This window comes from Drosophila suzukii, chromosome X (assembly GCF_043229965.1).
Source record: "Drosophila suzukii chromosome X, CBGP_Dsuzu_IsoJpt1.0, whole genome shotgun sequence".
NCBI lineage: Eukaryota > Metazoa > Arthropoda > Insecta > Diptera > Drosophilidae > Drosophila > Drosophila suzukii.
In genome coordinates this window covers 17,163,181-17,186,794 of record NC_092084.1, presented here as the reverse complement: position 1 = coordinate 17,186,794, position 23,614 = coordinate 17,163,181, and the positions used below count along the sequence as shown (strand labels likewise).

Here is a 23,614-nt window from a genome sequence, read left to right as displayed (position 1 = left end):
CATGGAAAAACTAAGCTTTTCGGCATTTCCCGCTTGATTTGTGTGGCGCTTTCGCTGAAATAGCTGAAATCCAGCTACATCTGGCTGTTTCCCGCTGACCAAGACGCTATCGATAGCCGCGTGAGGGTCGTGAGGCGCAGCGTTGCTGGCGCCGATAACATGTGCTGCCGTTATCGTTTCGTTTTTGACAGCTGCACGAGCTGCGCGCTGCATGTGTATGTGTGTGTGCGAAAATATTAATTGATACCTGGCGATGCGATGCAGTGCCGTGTGAAATACGTCGGAGCTGGTTGTTTATAAATTCAAACAGTTTAACTTCTGATTCGACAAAATTTGTGTTTTCGGCATACTTGTTTGCTGGGGCCAGCCAAAAAAAAAAAGCGACGTGCAACGCACACACACCGACAGGGTAAACGCGGACGGGAAAAACGCACACACCCATACAAATGCCATAAATTGAAGTGTATGTGTAGTATTGTATTGTTGGAAAGAAAGCAAGCAAGCGAGCACACGCATACGGCAAAATACGAAAAGAATATATACATAAACGTTTTTTTCGCCAGAGCTTAAGTTCAGCTACGGGTTACGCTGCTGTTTTCCGATTTAAACGCCCTCGCCTTGCCGCCCACCAGCCAATATCCTCCGCCCAGCGCCAACCCCCTCCTTTTCTGGAATCTGTGAGGTGAGAGAGAGAAGAGAGCGAGCGGGCCGAAAATATATTTATTTATATTTATTGACAGCAAGCGCGGATAGCAAGGTAAGCTTCATACATACAAACATATGTATGTGCAAAAAATGAACGCAGAAGTGCATGTGCTTGTGTTTGTGCGTGTTTGTGCGTGCGTGAGGAAGCAGCGGCGACGCATTTAAAGCTGCTACTGCTGCTGCTTCTTCTGTCGCTGGCCGCAACAAATTGCATAAAACAAAAAAGCCAGTCATTGTACAAAACATGAATAAGCCTGCACATTATGTATGCCTACAAGATGCGTGTGTGTGCGCGAGTGTATTTTTACATTTGTTGTTACAAATTTGTTTTCCAGTGAGTGGGAGAGCTTCGATTGAGAGAGAGGGAGAGACACACCGAGAGCAGGAACGCCGCATAGCGGCTGGAACGGTGATCCAGTCATCCAGCAATCCAGCAGGGCCAATCCAGTGATTCCCCATCCTCCCGACCGATACCCGATAACGATACCTCTACCGATCCGATACCGATCCTCCGCGGAGGAGCCGCCGATTTTAGCACCATTCAAGTGCCGACTAAAATGGAAATTGAAACAGACCAGTCTATTGAAGCAATGGACACCCAGGACACCCAAGAGGTCGAGATCCTCACCAGTGACCTCCAGCAGCAGCCACAGCAACAACAGACCCCGCAGCAGCAGCAGCAGAATTCGCCACCTCAGTTGCCCAAATTCAAAAATCTAATCCAGCCACAATTGCACGCAGTGGGTGCAGTTACTCAGCTGCCCAGCGAGAACGGCAATGTGCCGCCACAGCAGCTGCTGGCCGACAGTAGCTCCGCATCCTTTGGCCAGGACGCCGAGGCCATGGGCATCGATGATGACTCCAAGGAGGATCAGTTCCGCTCGGAGACCACATTCTCCTTCACTGTGGAGAATGTGGGTCAACTAAAGTCGCAGCGACTGTCGCCGCCAGTCTATGTACGCATGTTGCCATGGAAGATCATGGTCATACCCAATGATCGGGCGCTGGGCTTCTTCCTGCAGTGCAACGGGGAGAATGACTCGCCCACCTGGTCTTGCAACGCCATCGCCGAGCTGCGTTTGAAATGCCACAAGCCGGATGCACAGCCCTTCACCCGGGCCCGCATCAAGCATTTGTTCTACTCCAAGGAGAACGACTACGGCTACTCAAACTTCATCACCTGGCAGGAGCTGCAGGATGCCGACAAGAGCTATGTGCACAACAACAGCATCACTCTGGAGGTTCACGTCATTGCGGATGCCCCGCACGGTGTGTTGTGGGACTCGAAGAAGCACACTGGCTATGTGGGCCTGAAGAATCAGGGCGCCACCTGTTACATGAACTCGCTGCTGCAGACATTGTATTTCACCAACTCCCTGAGATTGTCCGTGTATCGCATTCCCACGGAGGCGGATGATAGCACCAAGTCTGTGGGACTATCGCTCCAGCGGGTGTTCCACGAACTGCAGTTCGGTGACCGTCCCGTGGGCACCAAGAAGCTAACCAAGTCATTTGGCTGGGAGACACTCGACTCGTTTATGCAGCATGATGTCCAAGAATTTCTGCGTGTACTGCTCGACAAGCTGGAGTCCAAGATGAAGGGCACCACCCTGGAGGGCACTATTCCGGGACTATTCGAGGGCAAGATGTCTTCATACATCAAGTGCAAGAACGTCGACTACAACAGCACTCGCTACGAGACGTTCTACGACATCCAGCTGAACATCAAGGACAAGAAGAACATCTACGAGTCCTTCCAGGATTATGTGGCCTCCGAGACCTTGGAGGGCGATAACAAATACGATGCTGGTGTGCATGGCCTTCAGGTGAGTCGAAATTTGATTTAGCTGTGGGAGATGGCTAGGATTTAACTTCAATAGCTTTTGTCGTCGCGAATTCAAATAAAAGAACTCCTTTATTTACAAAATTCTTGATTTATAATGCAAATATTACCATATGTTTTTAGGAGGCCAGTAAGGGCGTCATTTTTACTGCATTCCCGCCCGTTTTGCATCTGCACCTGATGCGCTTCCAGTACGATCCCATCACAGACAGCTCGATCAAGTACAACGACCGCTTCGAGTTCTACGAGCAGATCAACCTGGACCGCTACTTGGCCGAGAGCGAGAAGACCTCGGCGGACTACGTCCTGCACGCCGTGCTGGTCCACTCTGGCGACAACCACGGCGGTCACTATGTGGTCTTCATCAATCCCAAGGCTGATGGACGCTGGTTTAAGTTCGACGACGACGTGGTCTCCAGTTGCCGCAAGCAGGAGGCAATTGAACAGAACTATGGCGGCATGGACGACGAGATCTCGTTCCATGCCAAGTGCAGCAATGCCTACATGTTGGTGTACATTCGGCAGTCTGAGTTGGAGCGTGTCCTGGGCGACATACCTGAGAACGAGATCTCGAGCGACCTAGTGGAGCGGCTTGATTTGGAGAAGCGCATCGAGATGGCGCGTCGCAAGGAGCGCAGCGAGGCCAACCTCTATGTGTCCGTGCACGTCATCCTTGAGGAGTACTTCGAGGACCAGCATAAGCGACGACTCTTCGATCTGGAGAAGGCCCATCCGCGCATTTTTAGGATCAAGCAGAATCAGACCGTCGACGAGCTGGTCGACATGTTTGTCAAGGGTTTCGGCGTGTCCCGCGATCGCATGCGCATCTGGAACATGTGCACCGCCCAGACGCAGAAGTTCTTGCACTTTGACTTCGAAGCAGAGGCGTCGCGCACCATCGAGCAGATCCCCACATCGCAGAAGCCGTGGGTCATCTGGCTGGAGCTAGCCTGTCCGAACGTTCCTGGTCCCCTGCCGCCCTTCAATCCCAAGTCGGAGGTCCTGCTGTTCCTCAAGTACTATGATGCGCGAAACAAACGCCTCAACTACATTGGATGCACCCAGCAGCCATATACCCGCCGGCTGATCGATCTCGTGCCGGAGGTCAACCGCAAACTGGGCTTCGAACCGGAAACCGAGTTGACCATCTACGACGAGTACGCCGACAAGAAGCTCCTCAATCTGAACGAGCCCATCGAGAGCGTGCTCTTCATACCGCAGGACCATCTGCAGGGTCACATCCTTATTTTCGAGCGCGAGTGCGTGGACGCCAAGCTGGACCTGCCCACTGTGGAGGATTACTTCCTGGATCTCGTCTATCGCATCGAGATCATCTTCAGCGACAAGTGTAACCCCAATGAGCCGGACTTTACGCTGGAGCTCTCCAATCGCTACAACTACGAGCAGCTCACCAATGCAGTGGCCGAGCGCCTGAACACCGATCCCCAGAAGCTGCAGTTCTTTATGTGCATCAACAACTACAAGGAGACGGCGGGAAATGCAGTGCCCTACACGTTCAAGGTGGGTGCAAAGAATGTACGCATAAGTTTAATTTCTAATTATTTTATTAATTAAATTAAAATTATAACCCAGAGCACAGGTCGACAAAATCTAGACATTTTTTGGCCCCAAGACTAAACGCTACGATTTTACCTACAGATTACTACCCTACTACGTCACAGTTTCAAGAAAATCGTGGTCAAAGTACCAAATGTTTGATTTTTAGGCACTTTTTATGGCTTTATAACAGCTTAACCATTTGGGTTCGTAATCTACAGGTGAAAACCTTTAAGATTTGATAGCGTTTGTCGTTGGGCTTTTATTTTGTCGACCTGTGTGATGCGAATGTATAAATCACAGCTATTTAATTCAAATAAATGTTTGTATTAGCCTTAATTATAATTAATTTTCGTATTAATTGATAACATGTAGAAATGTAGTTTAATATAATATAAGCAATTATTTTGTAAGGACCGAAAATCCATTTAAACCTATTACCTATTTAAATTTACACACATTAGTTAATTAGTTTTAAAGCGCCTTGCTTTCTTTCCATTCTAAACCAGCTTCCATACACAATCTAACCGGTTTTGCAAATCGGAAACATGTTTAATGGTTGTTTCAATTACTCGTATCCATCTTCCGTTGCAGGGCACCATCAAGGACCTGGTATCGTACACCAAGCAGAGCACGCCCAAGCGCATTTTCTACCAGCGCCTCTCGCTGAGCATCCATGAGCTGGACAACAAGAAGCAGTTTAAGTGCGTCTGGGTGAGCAGCGACCTCAAGGACGAGAAGGAGCTGGTGCTGTATCCAAACAAGAACGACACGGTGAAGGGTCTACTAGAGGAGGCGGCCAAGAAGATCACGTTCGCGGAGAATAGCCGGCGTAAGCTGCGCCTAATGAAGGTCAGCAACCACAAGATCGTGGCGGTCTGCAAGGACGACATACCGCTGGACACGTTGTTAAAGACCAGCGAGTCGATCACGACCACCCAGGGCGCCCAAAAGACTTATCGCATCGAGGAGGTGCCGGCGGAGGAGATGCAGCTGGCGGAGAACGAGTACCTCATCCCAGTGGCCCACTTCAGCAAGGAGCTGTACAACTCGTTCGGCGTACCCTTCCTCACCAAGGCGCGCCAGGGCGAGCCGTATGGCGCTCTGAAGCAACGTATCCAGAGGCGTCTGAATGTGCCGGACAAGGAGTGGGAGAACTACAAGTTCTCCGTGATCAGCATGGGCCACAATGCGGATGTGAACGACAATACGCCCGTTGATTTGGAGGTGTATCGCTCGTGGACCACCGGTCAGTTGCCCTTCTTCGGCTTGGATCACATCAACAAATCGCGCAAGCGCAGCTCGCTCAACTTTTCCGAGAAGGCCATTAAGATATACAACTAGAGGGTGTGTTGGTTGGAGCGGGTGGACATGCCTGTGAACTGGATGAAGGAGCAAGATTTTTTTTTTGGGGAGGGGGTCAGTGGATTAAGTATTGCGAAATGGACGACGGCTAGGAATAGATGGAGAGTGGCGGCCTCAGTCCTCCAAATTTGAAGCACGTGAAGCAGCAGGCAGAAGTCCTAGGAACCGTTCACACACACACACGCGCAGCACTTACCCCATTTAATTTAAATATATAAACTGTTTTTGTAATCTAACCGCTAAGTCAAGTATAGTTATTTATTAACCCTCGCCGCCAACGGCGATGTTAAAGAACTGGCCACGCACACCAGCTCCTCCTTCCTGATCGCTTTGGATCATCGATCCCATCCGACACTGTCCAGTTTCGTTTCCAGTTGCAATCCTGACCAGAGTCCGAGTATCAACTTTCGCATCGAGTTGCAGTCCCCCACAATTCTACTGACTTGCTGCTTGAATTAAAGTAACTTCAATTTAGGCTTAGGCTTTTACGTGTGTGTGTACTTTCTATGCTATAATATTCTTAATCGATAATTGTTTAATCGCAGGCAGAAGTGAATTCGAAACGGAACGAATCGGTTGCTTTTGTCTAAATGTAAATAAGCGTTCGTTGCAAGTTGCCCATTAAAAAATAAAAAAAGAACACATATGTAAGAAAAAAGAAAACAAAGGAAGAACCTAAACCTAAACCTAAATACAACCAACAAAAGATACATATATATAAATATACGAAGAGAGCTGTAAACAAATAAACGCAACTAAGTAACAAGTATAACTTTAAACGAAACAAAAAGATTAACACAAAAAGTCACCGAGTTGCGCTAAACGAGACAAGGAAGGCAAAGTTATAAAGATATATTCTATTCGAGCAGCAGATCGAAAGAGACAGAGAGACAGCGAGGAGATGGAAAATATAAGATTTGTTTCAAACAATTATTTGTGATTTTTAAACATGAAATGATAAAAGTGTATGCAAAGGACTAGACAACATAATATTAATTAATAAATTACTATAATACATACAGTTTAGTGCTTTTTCTTTGTTAACTATAGCGAAAAACCGATATCCGTTTCAAGAAACCAATCAAATGAGAAGAGCCCACAACAAAAATATTTTAATAATATATTACTATGCTATTATTATTTATGCAGCAAATAATTCAAATTATTTATGTGTACAAAAAACCAACAAAAAACGAATAAAATACCAAGAATTCAACTGAAATGTGTGCAGCAAGGAGCGAGGACTCCTGCGTTTCTTTTTGGGTTAGGAAAAATACATATTTGGTTTTTGAATTATTAAAAAATTAAGTTGAATACAAGATGGGAAGAATTTTGGTATGGATATCATGTGGGGCCATACTTTTAGCAAAGCTTCAGATTTTCAGTGTTTTCTGTTTTTTATATTTGCCTTTTTTGAATGAATTTTAAGATATCTTTATATACAACGTATGGTTGAAGTTTCCTGTCTGGGAAAATGAAGTTAAACTATTCTTTCATTGGCTATATAGAGATTCTTTCTTACTAATCTCTATGCTCTAAACTGTTTTCTTTAATTTTAATGTTTTATATCAGAGAATTTTTACAACAAAAGGTTTATTTAACACGACAAAATTTATATTACTATTTAGAGGCAAGTTGAAAACTCTACTGATCATTAAATATATATATTATTTGATAGAACTCCTGAAATTATAGAAAACTTTAGGGTTACTTTATTAACTATAGAGCCTTACCCTTCACACTTACCTCTGTTTTAAATCAATTTAAGGATTTCTCACTTTGGGATCCTTTAAGAATAACCGCTATATCTAAAGCTGATATAACATCTTTTACCCATGTCTATCTAAATCTAAATAAAAGTACCCCTCTACATAAATAACGTAGAAAGTCTCTCGTCTTTAAAATACATGTTTTTAATGAAATCGCTTGGAAAATTGTAGTCTATGGTAGCTTAGAAACTAGGACTCTAGAACTTGCGTCGCTTGAGCAGCTCGGGCCGCCAGTTGACCGGGTGCGACTCCTCGCTGGCCTCGTCGTCCTCCTTGTACACCTTGATGGTCTTGTCCGCCTCGGCGGTGATCAGCCTGGTGCCCGATTGGTCGAAGCACATGGCGAATATGCCCGCCTCGCTGTCCATGGAGCCCGGCTGGACGGGTGCCTGGAAGCGCTGGAAATTGTAGCCGGTGCGCCAGTCCCAGAAGAACATGGTGCCGTTGTCGCCGCCAGAGACGAGCACGCCATCATTGTTGGCCGCCATGCAGTTGACAATGGCCGTGTGGCCGGATATGTTCTGCACAAAGTTGCCCTCCGGACAGCGCCACTGCTTGATGTTGTCCGGCGAGGCGGAGGCGAACATGTACAGCGATGGATGCAGGACTATGCTGCGCACTGACTTCTTGTGGTTGGTCAGGGTGCAGACGCTCTTGCCGGCGGCCAGATCCCACAGTCGCACCGTAGAGTCGTGGGAGCCGGTGATGATCTGCGGATTCGTGGCCTGGGCCACCACACTGGCCACCGTGTTCGTGTGCCCCGTCAGCGTGTGCACATTTGCTTTCGTTCGCATGTCCCAGATGCGGGCCGTCGAGTCGCGGCCCGAGGTGGCCAGCACATCGATGGTCGGATGCAGGGCCAGCGAGTAGACGGCGGACAAGTGGCCATGGTAGTGCCGGATGACCTTGTTGTATTCCAGATCCCAGCACTTCACCTGCCGGTCCTCGCCGCAGCTGAACAGATAGGGATGCTTTGAGCTGACGGCCACCCCGCGAACAGTGCTCACATGACCGGTGAGCGATAGCTTCAGCTTGCCGCTGGCCAAATCCCAGATCTTGATCACCCGATCGCCGGCCCCAGTGGCGAACCACTCGTTGCCCGGCTCCACGGCAATGCAGCGCACCCAGCCCAAATGGCCGGAGATGACGCGCGACAGCTTCCAGGGGGCATGCCACTTGGGCTTGGGTATGGTGGGCGCCTTTTTGGGTATCAGCTGCAGATTGCTGGCGGTGCCATTGGCGCCCTTGTCGCCATTATTGTTGGCCAGCGAGGCGCGCACCAGGGATGTGTGATTGCCGGTGACCAGGGGCACAGTGGTCTCCGCTGTCCTGCCGCCCGGATTGTATTTAACCAGGCTGCCCGCAGCGGCATCGGCAGTACCGTCTGTGATGGCCAGTGGCTTGTCGCCCGGCGTTGGGGCTCCCGATCCCTTCCTGGCCTCGCTGATCTTCACGGCCTTGTCCAGCACCAGGCCATAGCTGTCCCTCGCCTTAATGGAACGGCGCAGCTTCTCCCTGTCCCCGGAAATCAAATCACAAGGATTAGCAACTGGAACTGGCACTTTCATCACAACACAACCCCTGATACTCACAGTCGGTCGTCGATCTCCGGCAGATTTCCCTGGTTCGAGACAAACAGATCGTGGGTGCGCTTCAGGGAGCGGAATATCAGTGTGTGCACGCTGTGCTTTTGCACATCTTCCATGGCAATCGGCTATTATTTATTGTTTATTCTCGAAAATAGATTAAAAAATGCGGCTTTTGCATCTGGCCACAAAACAGCCATTCACAATGGTCGGACTATCGGTTATCGAAATTCTCCAAAGCGTTCAGTGATGCCATCTAGCTTTTTCAAGCCAAGTGCAGTCGTTGCCATCTAGCTGTTTTCAAGCTAAGTTTGTGTTTTCCTATGAATCGATTTATTTCAAAAAATCTTAAACCAAAATATAATTTAAATTTTCAATGCGGTTAACCTTAACCTGAAGAAAGCAAATCTAGCTTAATGTGATATTTAACTTGTTTAAATTTAAAATAAACTTGTTTTGAAAGCTTCAATTAATTGCCAGAACTGTATTTTTTAATGGTTTCAGGATATCTTCTTTGTCAATAGTCTGGAAATGTTTTCAATATTTGATTCGCAACAGTTTGATGGTATGAGAATTAAAGAAAATTTTAAAATTAAATTTTCAAATCAAAAATATATAGCATACCAAAGTATGTACGTTTCAAAAATTGCTTTGGACAACCCTTATATCTTAAAATACCCACCTTTAACCCACTAAAAAATTAAAAACAAATGGGATGTCCTTTTTGAAGCACATTTCTGTTTTTTTGTTTTTGTGTTGTTTTGTTTGTGTATTTTTTTCTCATTATCATTAGTTTGCGGGAACCGGCGATCCAGATGCAAGAGATGAGGACGTGGGAGACACCGATGGTGACGAGGTGCTGGCCGCAGCTCCACTTTCTGGAACCGGTGATGGCCTTGTGTTGAAGAACTGATTGATCTGGACAATCGAATGGATGGGGAATAAATTAACTTATTATAAGAACTCTTCGCTAACTTCCTACACAACTGTCATAAAACATAGTACCTTGTATAATCTCTACAATGTGTTTATTTCTATTCTGTCTATTTTAGATACTTTTGAAGAAAGAAAATCTTTTTTAAAAACTTGACAAAATCTATTTCTTTTTAAAACTTTTGACAAAATTTTAATAAATATCGTGATGGCTTACAAGCCAGCAAAATTGCTTACTAGGAACTTAGGTTTCAATCCGAATAATTAACAAAAAAGTTTTCAGTTTTAAAATCAGCGTTGCTTATCGCCGTTCCCAATTCCATTCCATTATAATCGTAACCTAAACCGCAATAATTAACCCTAAATGGAACTGCATAATTTACCACAGCAAGTCCAGAATGTTCTCAACTTTTAGAATTAACAAAATATGGCCTGTTACATATAGTGTTTGAAAAACACATCGAAAAGGCAAAACTTAATTTGTAAAGATTAAGATTTTCAGCTGATTTCAAGCATATTCTATGTGTGATCTAACCTTAATATTTTTTTTTTAAATCCTTAAAAAAGTTCAACTATGTAGAAAGAGCTTAAAAACCGGAGATTCCATTTCGTAAGCTATAAAGTAATCTTGGCTTTCTCCCACTTGATTTTTGAGCTATGACAGTTTGTGTGAAAGGCATGCGATTGGACAATGGCTTACGATGCGCTTGATGTAGTTGCACGAAGTTTCGTTGTTTGAGCTGGACACCACGTTGTCGGCTCGGTACGGCGGCGAGATGGTGACTTCGTTGAGGATTTGTATGTTAAGTCCTTGCCATGAGACTTCATTGTACTATTAAACATATGGGAAATATATAGGATAATCACTGGCAGTGTTTGAGAGGTCATTACCCCGTATTGTTTGGCTATCGCTCTATAAAGCTCCTGTGCCTCTGGACTGACATCCGCGTTCTTGGACTTCAAGTAGTCTTGCCTTCGCTCTACTGTTTTACGCAGACGCATTTTCACCTGCCAGAGTGTTAAAAGAGTTAGACTTGTGCAAGGAAAAAGTATGAATGTGGTTACCTGTTCCAGGTTGAGCTTTTGCGGGTCGTCAAAGTTGCCATTGCACTCCTTGACCACCTGCACGTTGCTGCACAGCGAGAGGTTCATTGCGTAGATATCACTCAGCTCCTCAGTGGACTTGGAGCGGCATTCTATGTGGTTGAAAGGGGAAAAGAGGAAGAAAGGGGCAGCGGAGAAGGCAGATATTCGATGTACGGAGAACCAAGTAGTTGGGCAAGATAATATGAGTCAAGCAATCTTAAATAGTACTAATTAAAACCAATTATAGTCAGTCATTTAAAGATTATAAAACCTAAACTTGTCAATTTCATTTCATTTTCATTCAGAAGAAGCCATGTGTTATGGATAAAAGTTGACTATCCGCGGAGGCTTTTTAATAAAGGCAAACATAAGGATTGTCCGTGACTTAAGTTCAGAATACTTCAATTATGGTAATAGGTAAAAAAGTTTAATGATGATGCTTAAATGAAACAATCAAAGAAAAACTTGTATGGGACTTTAAGTTAAGACAATCTAATAATGATGCAATAGGTAATACAAATGGTTAATCATTTGTAAAAACTTATAAGATTTAGTTAATTTTACAAAAACAAAAATAAAATCGATTTTATAGGTAGAATCTTTGGTTCTAACAAAGTTTAGGAAATGTAAACGTTAGGCAAAACAACTTGTAAGCATATTGAAAGAAAATTGAATAGCAACCACTTTTGGAACCACCATAATTTTTGTTAAATACTGTGGTCAAGTGAAATTGAATGATAAATAGAGAGTGTTCAATGGTTAATGCGCATTTGACTTCCAATTAGGATAACTCAAACACCATTTACCACGGACTGGTGACATTGAATATAATCCCTAAACGTTATATAAAGCCGGGGAAAGTGTCGACTTTCACCTGGCGGTCGGGTGAGCGTGTTTTCTTTGAAAAAGGATACTCAGGATAAGCATCTTTGTGTTGTGATCGAAGGCCAGCACCTCGCCCTCCACCTCCTCGTTGAAACAGGTCGTGCAGACGACTGTGGATCCAATGCTGAAGCAGTCGTTCACTGCATTCACTGCGCTCGCAGCGGCAGCGGCCATTTTTAATTGCTGGATAAGATTGGCCAACTGGAAAGGTGCACCCACAAGCTGTGTGGATATGGCTGTGGCTGTGTCTCTGTAACCCGCTTCGGATTTGGATGCTGGTGGTTGTCCCGCCTGTTTTGCACACAACGTTGCAAAAAGTGGTAGCAGTGGAAGGAGCAGCTGCCTGGCCAAGGATTCCCCGATTTCTGGAAAGGATTTCACTGGCTCTCTCGCTCGCACTCTCTCTGTCTCTCTCGCGCCGTCTGCCCGTGTCGCTCTCTCGCTTTCACTTGAACCGCTGCAATGCAAATGTCGCGCTTCCTTGCGATCTGGTCGAGATCCTGGTCCTGCTGCTCGTATTGATCCACTTGACTTGGCCAAAAACTCGCTGGTTACTCGGTTAGCCGGCCTTCGACGGTGTGCGTTGGCGCCACTTGCGGTTCGGTAATTGAAAAGTTGAGAAAATATGCGAAAAATTTATTGGTCAACACACGAAACAACAGCCAAAAGGGGGCAGCAGAAAAACGCAGTGTTGCACATGCCGCGCAGCGATAGGCATCGATATTCATCGATTCGCGGGGGGTGGCAACTCCCAAGCGTAAACTACTTACCGGCTCTCCAAAATGTTGTGATTTAACGAACTTATTTTGAATATATAGTTTTTGGATGAATGTAATATGCTCTAAACGTTAAAATTTATTTATCCCGGCCTAGCAATGTTTCATCTTGTCATTCGTAATAAAAGACTACTTTGATTTTTCGTTATGATGTGCAAAATTAAGCTCTTTTTCAATAGGTCAGAGCTAGCAAACATTTAAAAGCAAACAAATTTGGTTAATATTGTCCACAAAGTGCCTTAAACCAGTGCTAATTAACCAATAATAAATTTAAAGAACTTTAAAAATGAAATATAAATATAAAGCGAGGCCGAATCGCTTGAGAATTTTTATGTTAATTGTTGAACGCAAAGGCGCAACTTAAAAAACTTAAAAAAAAAGCTAAAACGATAAATTACAAATACAAATAATACCGTTACAAGTACTATCGGTATTGCTTGGCAACCAAAGCGGCGGGCACACTGGCTTCTTCTTTGTTTTCGATTGTTAGCAATGCGATAAACAGCTGGCCATGCCATTTAAATTATCGATAGCGATAGCTTAGTTCCAAAACCCAAGCCAAACTAACCGAAAATCAAAACAATGGGCGAACCCAAGATCCAATCGCCCGTGGAGCGCGCCCCCAACGCCGAGACCGTCCTGCCCCTCAGCCGGGTGCGGACCATCATGAAGAGCTCCATGGACACGGGGCTAATCACCAACGAAGTGCTCTTCCTGATGACCAAGTGCACGGAACTCTTCGTGCGGCATTTGGCGGGAGAAGCTTATGTGGATGCATTTCCGCAGAAAAACAGCGAAACCCTAAAGTACGAGCACCTCTCGCAGCTGGTCAACAAGAGCAAGAACCTCGAGTTCCTGCTGCAGATCGTGCCGGAGAAGATCAGGGTGCACGAGTTCCAGGAGATGCTGCGATTGAACCGCTCCGCTGGCAGCGACGACGACGATTCCGAATCCGGTTCAGAGTCGGATGAGTGAATGGACGATCCATTGCCACCAACTGATTTTAACGCCCCGCTATCTCTTGGTTTAGGCCAGCCCACTAGATAAGTAAATGATTGTGTATAACCTCTGATTAACTAAGAAGCATATTGTGTCCTCCAAGTGACCACCAGATCGCGAGATGATTACGGAGCGAGTGTGTGCTTCTGATAAGCCCATAAATTGTACATGCTTAGATAATTTTTTAATAATTTTCACCACCTTTTAACTTCAATTGTCAATTTTAACCTATATTCTTGCGAATAACCATCTTATCAATTATAATATAGCTCTAGGTTTACTTGTTAAAACACATTAGTTACCAGATTAAAATTATACATTATAAGGCTCCTTTACTTGTCTGCAGAAATAGATATTAAACTTCAAATCGTATGAAATATGTAGTTTAAAACCATCTTTTAGTTAAACATGCGGATGAGAAAACAGTCCTTAACCTAGAAAAAGCCTTAAGTTCGTTGCTGTAAAGAAGCGTCAGCAGAACAATTCACTTACCTCAACACTAATTTATTTATTTTTACTCAAAACTCATTTAACCTTTGCAAATAGTTTGGATTTTAACCCTCAACGAGCTTAAGGCCTTAGGAATATATTTTTAACCTTAAGTTAGCTTTATATAAAATAAAAAAAAACAAGGAAGAACGCTATAGTCGAGTACCTCGACTATCAGATACCCGTTACTCAGCTAAATAGAGAAATGCAAGTAGCAAAGCGAGATTAAAATGCGGACTAATCGATAGGTATTGATGAGAACATTACATTTCAGTTAAAATTTTTATTCTAGCATCAAAACTGTAGGAGTTACAGTTTTGGGCGGTTTGTGGGCGTTAGAGTGGGCGTGGCACTCTACTGAAACAAACTTGCGCTGCGTAAGAAGCTCAGGAATCTGCACGCCAAATCCCAATAGCCTAGCTCCCATAGTTTCCGAGATCTCAGCGTTCATCCGGACAGACAGACGGACAGAAGGACAGACGGACATGGCTAGATCGACTCGGCTAGTGATCCTGATACTTAATGGGGTCGGAAACGCTTCCTTCTGCCTGTTACATACTTTCCGACGAATCTAGTATACCCTTTTGCTCTACGAGTAACGGGTATAAAAATTAAATGTGGATTTAAAAGAATCAAGTGTAACCAATTTAAATTATTCCGAATATTAACCCCTTGTAAACTAGTATATATGATCCAAAAATAACCTTGTGTCTTAAGTGAGAAATAGAAAATTCTCATTTAAATCTCTAATTGATTAAAGTTTGAGATAGTTATGATTCTAAGCTTATATTTCCCCAAGTTTTGTAAACAAGTTAACTCCTTCCTTCCAAATAAAAACAAGGAAGAACGCTATAGTCGAGTACCTCGACTATAAGATACCCCTTACTCAAAGGGAAATGGAGATATGCAAGCAGCAAAGCGAAATTAAAATGCGCCACCTACCGGCGGTAGACAGATTTAAGCGTTATGGGCGTTAGAGTGGGCGTGGCAAATTTATTTTTGGATCAATCGATAGGTATTGACGACACCAATACATTTCAGTTAAAATTTTTCATCTAGCATCCAAATTGTGGGCGTCACAGGTTTTCGCGGTTTGTGGGCGTTAAAGTGGGCGTGGCAAACTTTTTTTTAGGTCAATCGATAGGTATTGATGAGAACAATACATTTCAGTTAAAATTTTCTATCTAGCATCCAAATTGTGGGCGTCACAGGTTTTCGCGGTTTGTGGGCGTTAAAGTGGGCGTGGCAAACTTTTTTTTAGGTCAATCGATAGGTATTGATGAGAACAATACATTTCAGTTAAAATTTTCTATCTAGCATCAAAACTGTAGGAGTTTCAGTTTTGGGCGGTTTGTGGGCGTTAGAGTGGGCGTGGCAGTCTACTGAAACAAACTTGCGCTGCGTAAGAAGCTCAGGAATCTGTACGCCAAATCTCAATAGCCTAACTCTCATAGTTTCCGAGATCTCAGCGTTCATCCGGACAGACAGACGGACAGACGGACAGACGGACAGACGGTCAGACGGACAGACGGACAGACGGACAGACGGACAGACGGACATGGCTAGATCGACTCGGCTAGTGATCCTGATCAAGAATATATATACTTTATGGGGTCGGAAACGCTTCCTTCTGCCTGTTACATACTTTCCGACGAATCTAGTATACCCTTTTACTCTACGAGTAACGGGTATAATAACAAAAGATGAGAGTTACAACTTTAAAGAGTATAACATATAATTGCACTTGGATTCGATTGGTACATTATATTGCGTGCTGAGGATAGAGATTGCAGCTCCTAGACCTTCAGGTTGACGCCGGGGTAACCGGTGGCATTCAGGCCAGTCACCTTGTAGGTGGTGCCAGCAGGAGCGGGCTGATCGAACTTGGCGGCGGTGGTCACGAACAGGATGTCCAAGTTGGGACCACCGAAGGCGGCGGAGGTGATCTGCTTGGTGGGGAACTTGATCTCCAGAAGGACCTTGCCAGTGCTGCAACGGATCAATGTAAAAATATTAGAGTTGGATCATGAGAAATATGTTTTAAGGAGTTAAGATAATAGAGCTCAGAAATATTAAACAAAAGATGAAAGAACCCATTTAAATAGGGGTCAAAATCTATCACAATACAATAGCATCAACGATTTAGTTCTTACTTGGGGTTAATCTTGAAGATGGTGGCTCCGTTGAAGGTGGCCACATACAGGTTGCCCTCGGTATCGATGGTCAGACCATCGGGCAGCAGATGATCCTTGGGGCTGTTCTTGCGCAGGTTGAAGATCACCTTGGGATTGGTGGCCACGCCGGTGTTAAAGTCGTAGTCGTAGGACTTCACCTCGTAGTCGGTGGTGTCGATGTAGTAGAACTTCTTGGCCTTCTCGTCCCAGGCGAGTCCGTTGGAGATGCCCACATCGCCCTTGATCACCGAAACCTGGCCGCCGGCCTCCCAGCGGTACAGCTCTCCGTGGCGGAACTCGAACTCGTCACCAATGTAGCGCATGGTGCCGCCAAAGAAGCGACCACGAGGATCCACCTTGGCGTCGTTCAGACGGTTCTTGTCCATCAGCGGCTGCACCTCGAACAGGGTGCTCACCACCTTGGCGGTGGGGGACACTCCGTCCCAGTTGACGATCACCACGCGGCGGCCACAGCCCACGGCGAACTCATTGGGACGTCCCTCCACCGGCAGCACGAATCCGGCCAGGGTCTCACCCTCGATCTTCGTCTTGTAGACCTTGTTCTGGGCAAAGTCGTAGCGCAGCAGGCTGCCGGCCTCCAGGTCCACGTAGTACAGGCTCTGCCTGGCCACATCCCAGTGGGGACCCTCGCCCAGGCCGGCGTAGGAATCGGGCAGCGGTTCAACCTTGTAGGACATCTTTATGGAATGGGAAAGAGGAATTTCGATTACCATACCTATTACAATGCATCAAATTCATTATAGTTATTTATATAACAAGTGTATAGTAAAAACGAAACCTTTACAAAATATTATCCAGTATCAGCTATAGCTAATTGAGGTCTCTAAGAATTATTATTATCACCTACATTAGAAATGGACGTGTGAATGATACCCAAAAGTCAGTGATAATTTTGTGTGATAATGAGGTAATAAAGGTTTAAAAACCTATTTATATATTAAAAATCTAAGTTTTGATTAAAAAAATTAGTCTGAGCAGTAGACTGTAACCCTTTAGCGAAAATTGCTTAATTTGGCATTTTAATTTTTGAGTAGAGAGTAATTATTATAAAAAAACAAAATGACACATTTATGACAAGTAAATGACCATTGGGATTATTTTTCACAGAGATAATATTGAATTGTATTATCAAATTGCTCCGAACAGTTTTAAGAGTTCGATTATTATCAAAACTACTCAGAACAGTTTTTCTAGTTCGATTTGAAAACAAAAACACTATATCCTTTAAAAAAGGATGCTTTTAACCATTAACTTTATGTGTCCTAAATATTGAGGTGTTCTAAAAGTCACTGATAATGGGAACTACTGAGTTATAGATCCTCTACCGTTAGTCCAAAGATGCACGCTATAAGCACTGGAATCAGTAAGGACTGTAGAATCATCGCGCGATCTGTCTTTCTGGGGTTCCGACTCAAAACTGAAGCTAAAGCTGTCGGCGGGAGAGGCTTTTATTACCTCCAAACCAGGGGCTTGACATTACATTAACTGAGAACCAGCATCATCGCAAGCGGAACACAAACGAAACGAGAGATTATTTATTGATTTTCATTTCCATGTTCTGAGATCAATTTTTCCACTGACCGAAGGTGCACAGTGGTGTTTTTTTGACAAGAGTTCGTTTCCTTGTTTGGAATTTTTTATTTTTAGTTGATTTTTTTATACGATTTTTTATTATTATAACTGTTTTACTAGAATACTTATGTTTAAATTGTGACATTATTATATCAAGAGTGTGAAAAGCAATATTTTGTGATGGAAATTTTTTAGTACGTAAAAACTTTATTTTAGAAAAAAAAAATGTAATTAAATTGTTGAAATTTTTTCAACCAATTTGTAAAGTAACTAAGATTAAATTCATTGCCTAAAACGTCTTCTTTTAAAAACCACTTTAAAAAAAGGAAGCACTTTAAATTTTTTTGGAAGCTAGATTGGTAAAATGTACCACTGTGCAATGCAGCTGTGCTCTGTGACGTCATGCCCTTCACTTACTCAGCAGAAGCAACAGAAAAAAACAAAAGGAACGATTAACTTTTAACTTTGATTACGCTTGCCATTTAGCATCGTTTGTTGTGGGCTTTTAATTGACTTTTGTTGTCGCTGCGACGGCTGCTGGTGTTATTGAATTGGTCAAGTTTAAACCTCCAAGAGATGTTTATGTTTTGTGGCGGGGACTCCTGTTATCAGCCACATGTAAATGGCACAGTGGGTGTGGTCAGGGTAAAATCTAAAGTTTGCGATCTTCTCTTAAAGTCCAATATGTACAATTTTAACAGGAATAATAATTTTCAATTATTTAGCCTTTGACAGACAAATTCTTTAAGTCTTATTAAAAATATTTATGCTCGTTTTCCCGTTCGCATGTTAAACTAAAAGTAGGCTTTGAACTCTAAATTTCCAGGTTTTTAGGTTCAAAACCTATTTTTTGCATATCATGCGTACTCGAAAACAAACTTTCTTTAAAATGTACTTAGTTTGAAGTTTTGTTTAATTGAACAATTTTTTTTTTTAAATCAAATCTTTTTTTATTTTTTATTTGTAAGTACTTTAATATTTGAAAATAATTTTTGATGAAACCTAACTCAAAATTAGCAATTTAATAAAAAAAAATTATTTTTTGAAAAATTAAATTGAAGGCTTTCGAAGGATGTCTCAATATTTGTATTAATATTAAAACACTTTTCTCACTTTTTACAACCATTATTATAATGTTCAGCATTATTTCGATTTCAAAAGGGTTTTAATTTTTAAAAGGATTTTTTTTATTTCCTTTATGAATTTTGGTTCCAATTTCTTTTAATTAAATCATCGACCATGGGTAAACTTTGTTCAGAAATCACTTTGTCACTTGAAAAAAATAGGGACAGGCTTCCTGGAGGACCTACCTTCGAAGAAGTTTTTGCTGTAGATGGCAACTGAGAATGAGAATCCTTGGACACGGCTCGTCGAGTAACGCGTTCAAACTGAATTCTACCCGATCCGCCCAAATCTTATATACCCCAGCCGGCACGGGCGTGACAGGCAATCTCGCCAAGACCTAGTACCCCGGCGACTGATAAGAGCGCAATTGGAGGGCTGGATAACCCGCCTTGATAACACAAGCCGGCAACAGCCCAATTAACCCGCTGACCAAATTTAATGTTATATTTAAAAAAAACAAAGAGGAGCTAAAGGTCAAATTTTCTGAATCATGATTAGTCATTTTCTAAATCCTAAGGTTGTGTATCACAAATAAAACAATAACGGAAAATTAAAAATAGCCTACAAATAATGGAATGGTTTTTAAATAATTCGTGGGTTCGTTTACTCGTCCGCTTGTTAAAATAAAAGTAGGTTTTACTTTAAAATGTAAACAAAAATGCCTTCAAAGTATAAAAACCACTTCTACGCTTTTCCGCATTTTTTTTTCATCGATCAGGGCATGATTGAGCCAGGTTTTTAAATACCGATTAACAATTCACAGAATAAATATTTTAAACCTGAATTTATGTTGATCAACAAATATGTGAAAAATTATATAAATATATTATGAATATATTTGATGCCTATGAAATTTAAATCCCATTTTATGAATAAAATACCCATTACTTTTTTTCGAAATGTTTGGAAAATATCTTGCCTTGTTTACTTAAATTAAATTACTGATCTGCATATTATAAACATTCACGTCACGATGCCGATGTCACAAGAAAACTGTTAAAGAAGTTCCCCTGGCTCTGAAGAATTCGCGGAATCGTTTTGGTTGAAAAATGCATCGTAAGAGCATTTGAAATGGTTAAAACCAATAAAAATGTATACGTGGTCTATCTTGTTTTAAGAAATTCGCGATTGATTTGTTATTAAAAACCCCGAGTCTAAAAGTTCTTTCTTGGGAATATAAGACCCCAGACCGCGTTATGGGGTTAAGAAAGTGTAGCAGATTTTGCAATATTATGTGCAATTTGCACAGGAGTGGGCGTGTCGTGTGGGCGCCTAGCGATAAAAGACATTTTAAAACATTTATATTATAATTTCTTATAATGAATACTTTTGTTTGATACTTTTTAGCGACTTTCTATGTTTCCGCTGGGCCGCAGATAAGTTGCACACTTGTGGCGATAAATGGCATCCGAGCCACTGTGGCTGGGATGCACAAGGATGGCTCTATAAGTGGATATCTCCATGAAAGAGCTGATATCACTGGCCACATGACCTCCAGTGGTTATTTATGGCGCATCTTTCACTGCTCTTTGCACCCAGAAAGTGGGATCTGGGGTTGAGGGGGGAATTGCGAACCATGACTGCGCCCGAATCCCAATCCGAATCTCGGGGCGAAAGTGTGGTCCCCTTATCGGCAGACGGTGGTCACCCCAGTTGGCCCCTGACTGGGCTTTTCTATTTCCATCGCAACTTTAAATTTAAATTGCTATTTAATTAATTGCTTCAAGATTTATGGGCTTATTTGCTCGCCTGTCCATCGATAAGGAATGTACGACCTCTTACAATCCAAATTCGATAGGTTCGACGCCAACTTTCGGTCCTCTCTATACAGTATACCCAAAATTTTAAGAGATTATCTCAAAAACATCAAACTCTTATCTTTTTTAAGCCTCTTTTGGGAATTGCATTCAAATTATTTGTTGTATAAGGTTATTTACAGACTATAGTTTCCATCAATAAGTTTTAAAAATTAACCTGATCTGTTTTTTAATCAAAAAATCACCCACTTAGGACAGCCACACGCGGAAAAGGAAAATTCCATAGTGATTCTCTTTGAATTTCCTATCCATTTTCATTATGTTTTTAAAACATTTGATTTTAATAATATTATTATTATATATATTATATTTTTATAAGTAATATATATTTTTATTTTCCACTCTGTGCATGAATGATATAATTAGAAAGTTAAAGACAACATATATTATTACTTAAAGAACAATTCTAATGAGATGTAAATACTGTCTTTAAAACAAACTAATTGTATCTTATTTGAGTCGATTGTTCCTACGATCCTTGGAGTTAAAATATTGAAATATTTCAGATTTTTATTTTTATAATAATATATTGTAAACCTTATTATGAATCTGAAAAATGTTGTGTCTGGAATCCTAGATGGAAAACTTGCTAAAACTGGTGTTTTTTCAGAATTGATACATCAAAAGTATCCTAGAAAACCAATAAATAATATTAAATGTACTTAAGAAAATATGGAAAATAAGGAATAACAAAGAGAAAGATTTTTTCTAAAATAAATAAATAAAAAGAATCTATTTTCAGGTAGTTTTTTATCTCAAAAATTAAAAAAAAATCTAGATGGTAAATTAGATCTACGTAAAGATAATGAAGAGTTATTATAAAGGGATATTTTAATGAATACCTAAATTGGAATACAATTTAAATCATTTTTTATATGTATGCAGGTATTTCTTATTTTAAAATATTACATTCTACATTGAAATTGTAAAAAGTAAATAACAAATTTGTAAGCAAAACAAAATGAGTCGAAGTTCCGTTACATTCAAAAGCGGAATTGCAGTGCAAAGGGAAAGCAAAAAGCGCGTGCTGTTGTTGTTGTTGGACCGGTTTTCGTTTTCTTTTTGTGCTGCGTTCATCAATTGTGTTATTGCCCCTGTTCTATGTCAAGGCCATTATCATTGTGCAAATTAGCCGAAGTTGCAGCGACTTTGCATCACCGTGCAACTTGTGGTTGCCTACTTACGATTAGCGATTAGCGTGCCCAATTAACTGCAGTTGAATTAACCAAAATAATTAAGAAAATAAACGAGGGAAAAAGATAAAATTACAATAACAAAAACACACTGTGGGGTCAGCTGGCGGTTATGAGGGCTGCCAACTTGTTCCCTTTTTGAACAACTGTCTGGCAAGGGTGGTTTTATGGTCACCCTAAAGTTACTCTGCCGTATACCCGCCAAATTTAAATAAAGTGCGCCTGGGATTTTAAAAACATTAATTGTCGAATCTCCGGTGCATTATAATAATAATAAGACATAAAGAAGAATTTTTCGATTAGTTAGGTATATTATACTGGAGAATGAATGATTTCCTCTTAACTACTTCGATATTGTGTTATAATAATAAAACATAAATCAGAAATTTCTCATTAGTTACATTTATTATTCTGGAGAATGAATGATTTCCTCTGAAAGACGTTTATTTTGTGTTATAATAATAAAACATAAATCATAAATTTCTCATTAGTTACATTTATTATTCTGGAGAAGGAATGATTTCCTCTGAAAGACGTTTATTTTGTGTTATAATAATAAAACAAAGCAGAAATTTCACATTAGTTAGATTTATTATACTGGAGAAGGAATGATTTCCTCTGAAAGACGTTGATATTGTGTTTATACCGCAACCAGTGGCAATTCCAGGATGTGGCATCCATTTTCTTCAGCCAGTTTACTGCGGTAGAGTATTTGCAATTGATGGATTGCGAAGATAATCTTACCGGAATGATGATAATCCGTGAGACTAGACCCAAGTGGATCCCATGGATCACATAGATCAGGTCTCCCGGATATCCCCACCCCGGTAAGACCACCTAAGCAGGCTGCAATGACGTCGGCACTTCCTTCGAGTTCTAGAAGCATCGAATTCTTCTTCTTCACATCCCTCCTTTGTCGTCTTTTTGGGCAGATTGGTTGTAAATTGTTGCTGATGCCATCATAAAAACCGCTGACCCTTCAACTTTATCTACTTCTGCCCGTAAAGTCTGCCGGGAATCATCGTCCCAGAAATGGAATCCTTGACCGGTAAGTTTCTAAACAAAAAACAAAAAAAATTTGTAAGCAAAATTCTTAAATGAGTAAAAAATTTGGAACTGTATGCTTACAAAAATGTACGACGAAATATGATTTCTCAGAGAAACACCCAGAAATTTCTGACCGGAAAATTTCTATGTAAAGAAAAACAGGTGATAAAATTGATTGAAGTAAACAAATTTGATACCGCAAACTTACAAAAATGTACGACAAAAGACACGACCTTACTCTACTGAGGTTTTTATAAGAATGACTTTGAATAATGAACAACTTGGGCTAATAAGTAAAGGCTTAATGTACTGCCTACTTTTTACAGAAAAATGCGATTTCTAAAAACCTATGGAACAAAAATATCGATAAGATATTATATTCCAGTGACTATATAAAATATCGATGTCGAACATCGAACAACGCACTTGGTAACTGCTACTTTTACAGTGTGACCAGTCCGACGCACTAGAAAAATACCTCCGAAAATTTATTTTTACTTCCTCCGATGGGTATTTAATGTATATATTGTATTGATAAATACTAGATTGGATATTACAATTATAAGATTAGACTCATTAAGTTAATCGAAACTAAGAGCTCTATTAAATGTTTAAGCGGCGCTACCTTCATGGGTAACTATAAATGGTTCAACAAATAGTTTCACGGCTTTC

General features: G+C 41.7%; 5 protein-coding genes and 1 long non-coding RNA gene across 8 annotated transcripts; 2 read left to right on the top strand and 4 right to left on the bottom strand.

Annotated features, from left to right (window-relative positions):
• Window positions 1-193: 193 nt before the first annotated feature.
• Usp7 (Ubiquitin-specific protease 7) lies at window positions 194-6,692 on the top strand. 2 transcript variants are annotated; one of them, XM_017068633.4, is made up of 5 exons: window positions 194-463; window positions 564-757; window positions 1,041-2,531; window positions 2,672-4,084; window positions 4,700-6,692. In XM_017068633.4, the coding sequence occupies exons 3-5, from the start codon at window positions 1,263-1,265 to the stop codon at window positions 5,447-5,449; spliced, it is 3,432 nt and encodes a 1,143-aa protein (XP_016924122.1). In that variant the 5' UTR covers window positions 194-463; window positions 564-757; window positions 1,041-1,262; the 3' UTR covers window positions 5,450-6,692. The 2 variants fall into 2 exon arrangements, with proteins under 2 accessions (XP_016924122.1, XP_016924123.1); XM_017068634.4 differs by having other exon boundaries at window positions 196-757; window positions 2,672-4,069.
• A 670-nt stretch (window positions 6,693-7,362) lies between these two features.
• On the bottom strand, window positions 7,363-9,043 carry Tango4 (transport and golgi organization 4). Its single transcript, XM_017068372.4, has 2 exons — window positions 8,832-9,043; window positions 7,363-8,754 (listed from the first exon to the last, which is right to left on the bottom strand). Exons 1-2 carry the CDS (start codon window positions 8,942-8,944, stop codon window positions 7,437-7,439), a joined length of 1,431 nt encoding a protein of 476 aa, XP_016923861.1. The 5' UTR covers window positions 8,945-9,043; the 3' UTR covers window positions 7,363-7,436.
• Window positions 9,044-9,543: 500 nt separating this feature from the next.
• On the bottom strand, window positions 9,544-12,413 carry Lsm12a (LSM12 homolog a). The gene is made up of 5 exons (XM_017068369.4): window positions 11,759-12,413; window positions 10,824-10,954; window positions 10,650-10,766; window positions 10,459-10,590; window positions 9,544-9,743 (listed from the first exon to the last, which is right to left on the bottom strand). The coding sequence occupies exons 1-5, from the start codon at window positions 11,901-11,903 to the stop codon at window positions 9,615-9,617; spliced, it is 654 nt and encodes a 217-aa protein (XP_016923858.1). The 5' UTR covers window positions 11,904-12,413; the 3' UTR covers window positions 9,544-9,614.
• A 587-nt stretch (window positions 12,414-13,000) lies between these two features.
• Chrac-16 (chromatin accessibility complex protein 1) lies at window positions 13,001-13,887 on the top strand. The gene has a single exon (XM_017068397.4). It carries the CDS (start codon window positions 13,088-13,090, stop codon window positions 13,478-13,480), a length of 393 nt encoding a protein of 130 aa, XP_016923886.1. The 5' UTR covers window positions 13,001-13,087; the 3' UTR covers window positions 13,481-13,887.
• A 1,816-nt stretch (window positions 13,888-15,703) lies between these two features.
• On the bottom strand, window positions 15,704-19,129 carry regucalcin. Of its 2 annotated transcripts, none has more exons than XM_017068353.4 (3): window positions 19,071-19,129; window positions 16,147-16,865; window positions 15,704-15,982 (listed from the first exon to the last, which is right to left on the bottom strand). In XM_017068353.4, exons 2-3 carry the CDS (start codon window positions 16,863-16,865, stop codon window positions 15,790-15,792), a joined length of 912 nt encoding a protein of 303 aa, XP_016923842.1. In that variant the 5' UTR covers window positions 19,071-19,129; the 3' UTR covers window positions 15,704-15,789. The 2 variants fall into 2 exon arrangements, with proteins under 2 accessions (XP_016923842.1, XP_016923841.2); XM_017068352.4 differs by lacking the exon at window positions 19,071-19,129 and adding an exon at window positions 17,514-17,634.
• Window positions 19,130-22,679: 3,550 nt separating this feature from the next.
• LOC108005255 (uncharacterized) lies at window positions 22,680-23,331 on the bottom strand. Its single transcript, XR_001767271.4, has 3 exons — window positions 23,151-23,331; window positions 23,024-23,086; window positions 22,680-22,951 (listed from the first exon to the last, which is right to left on the bottom strand). It is a non-coding gene; the product is annotated as an uncharacterized lncRNA (long non-coding RNA).
• Window positions 23,332-23,614: the final 283 nt, after the last annotated feature.

What these genes read in the sequence shown, in the direction of transcription:
- Usp7 (XM_017068633.4), top strand. Translation starts at nt 1,263, where the DNA reads ATGGAAATTGAAACAGACCAGTCTATTGAAGCAATGGACACCCAGGAC. An exon ending in CTGGTGTGCATGGCCTTCAG is followed by an intron (nt 2,532 to 2,671) that starts GTGAGTCGAAAT and finishes ATATGTTTTTAG; the next exon opens with GAGGCCAGTAAGGGCGTCAT. An exon ending in TCAAGGTGGGTGCAAAGAAT is followed by an intron (nt 4,085 to 4,699) that starts GTACGCATAAGT and finishes CTTCCGTTGCAG; the next exon opens with GGCACCATCAAGGACCTGGT.
- regucalcin (XM_017068352.4), bottom strand. Translation starts at nt 17,570, where the DNA reads ATGATTCTACAGTCCTTACTGATTCCAGTGCTTATAGCGTGCATCTTT. An exon ending in CGTGCATCTTTGGACTAACG is followed by an intron (nt 16,866 to 17,513) that starts GTAGAGGATCTA and finishes CATTCCATAAAG; the next exon opens with ATGTCCTACAAGGTTGAACC. An exon ending in ATCTTCAAGATTAACCCCAA is followed by an intron (nt 15,983 to 16,146) that starts GTAAGAACTAAA and finishes GATCCGTTGCAG; the next exon opens with CACTGGCAAGGTCCTTCTGG.
- Lsm12a (XM_017068369.4), bottom strand. Translation starts at nt 11,903, where the DNA reads ATGGCCGCTGCCGCTGCGAGCGCAGTGAATGCAGTGAACGACTGCTTC. An exon ending in CACAAAGATGCTTATCCTGA is followed by an intron (nt 10,955 to 11,758) that starts GTATCCTTTTTC and finishes TCAACCACATAG; the next exon opens with AATGCCGCTCCAAGTCCACT. An exon ending in CGATAGCCAAACAATACGGG is followed by an intron (nt 10,591 to 10,649) that starts GTAATGACCTCT and finishes TATGTTTAATAG; the next exon opens with TACAATGAAGTCTCATGGCA.
- Chrac-16 (XM_017068397.4), top strand. Translation starts at nt 13,088, where the DNA reads ATGGGCGAACCCAAGATCCAATCGCCCGTGGAGCGCGCCCCCAACGCC.
- Tango4 (XM_017068372.4), bottom strand. Translation starts at nt 8,944, where the DNA reads ATGGAAGATGTGCAAAAGCACAGCGTGCACACACTGATATTCCGCTCC. An exon ending in CCGGAGATCGACGACCGACT is followed by an intron (nt 8,755 to 8,831) that starts GTGAGTATCAGG and finishes TTCCGGGGACAG; the next exon opens with GGAGAAGCTGCGCCGTTCCA.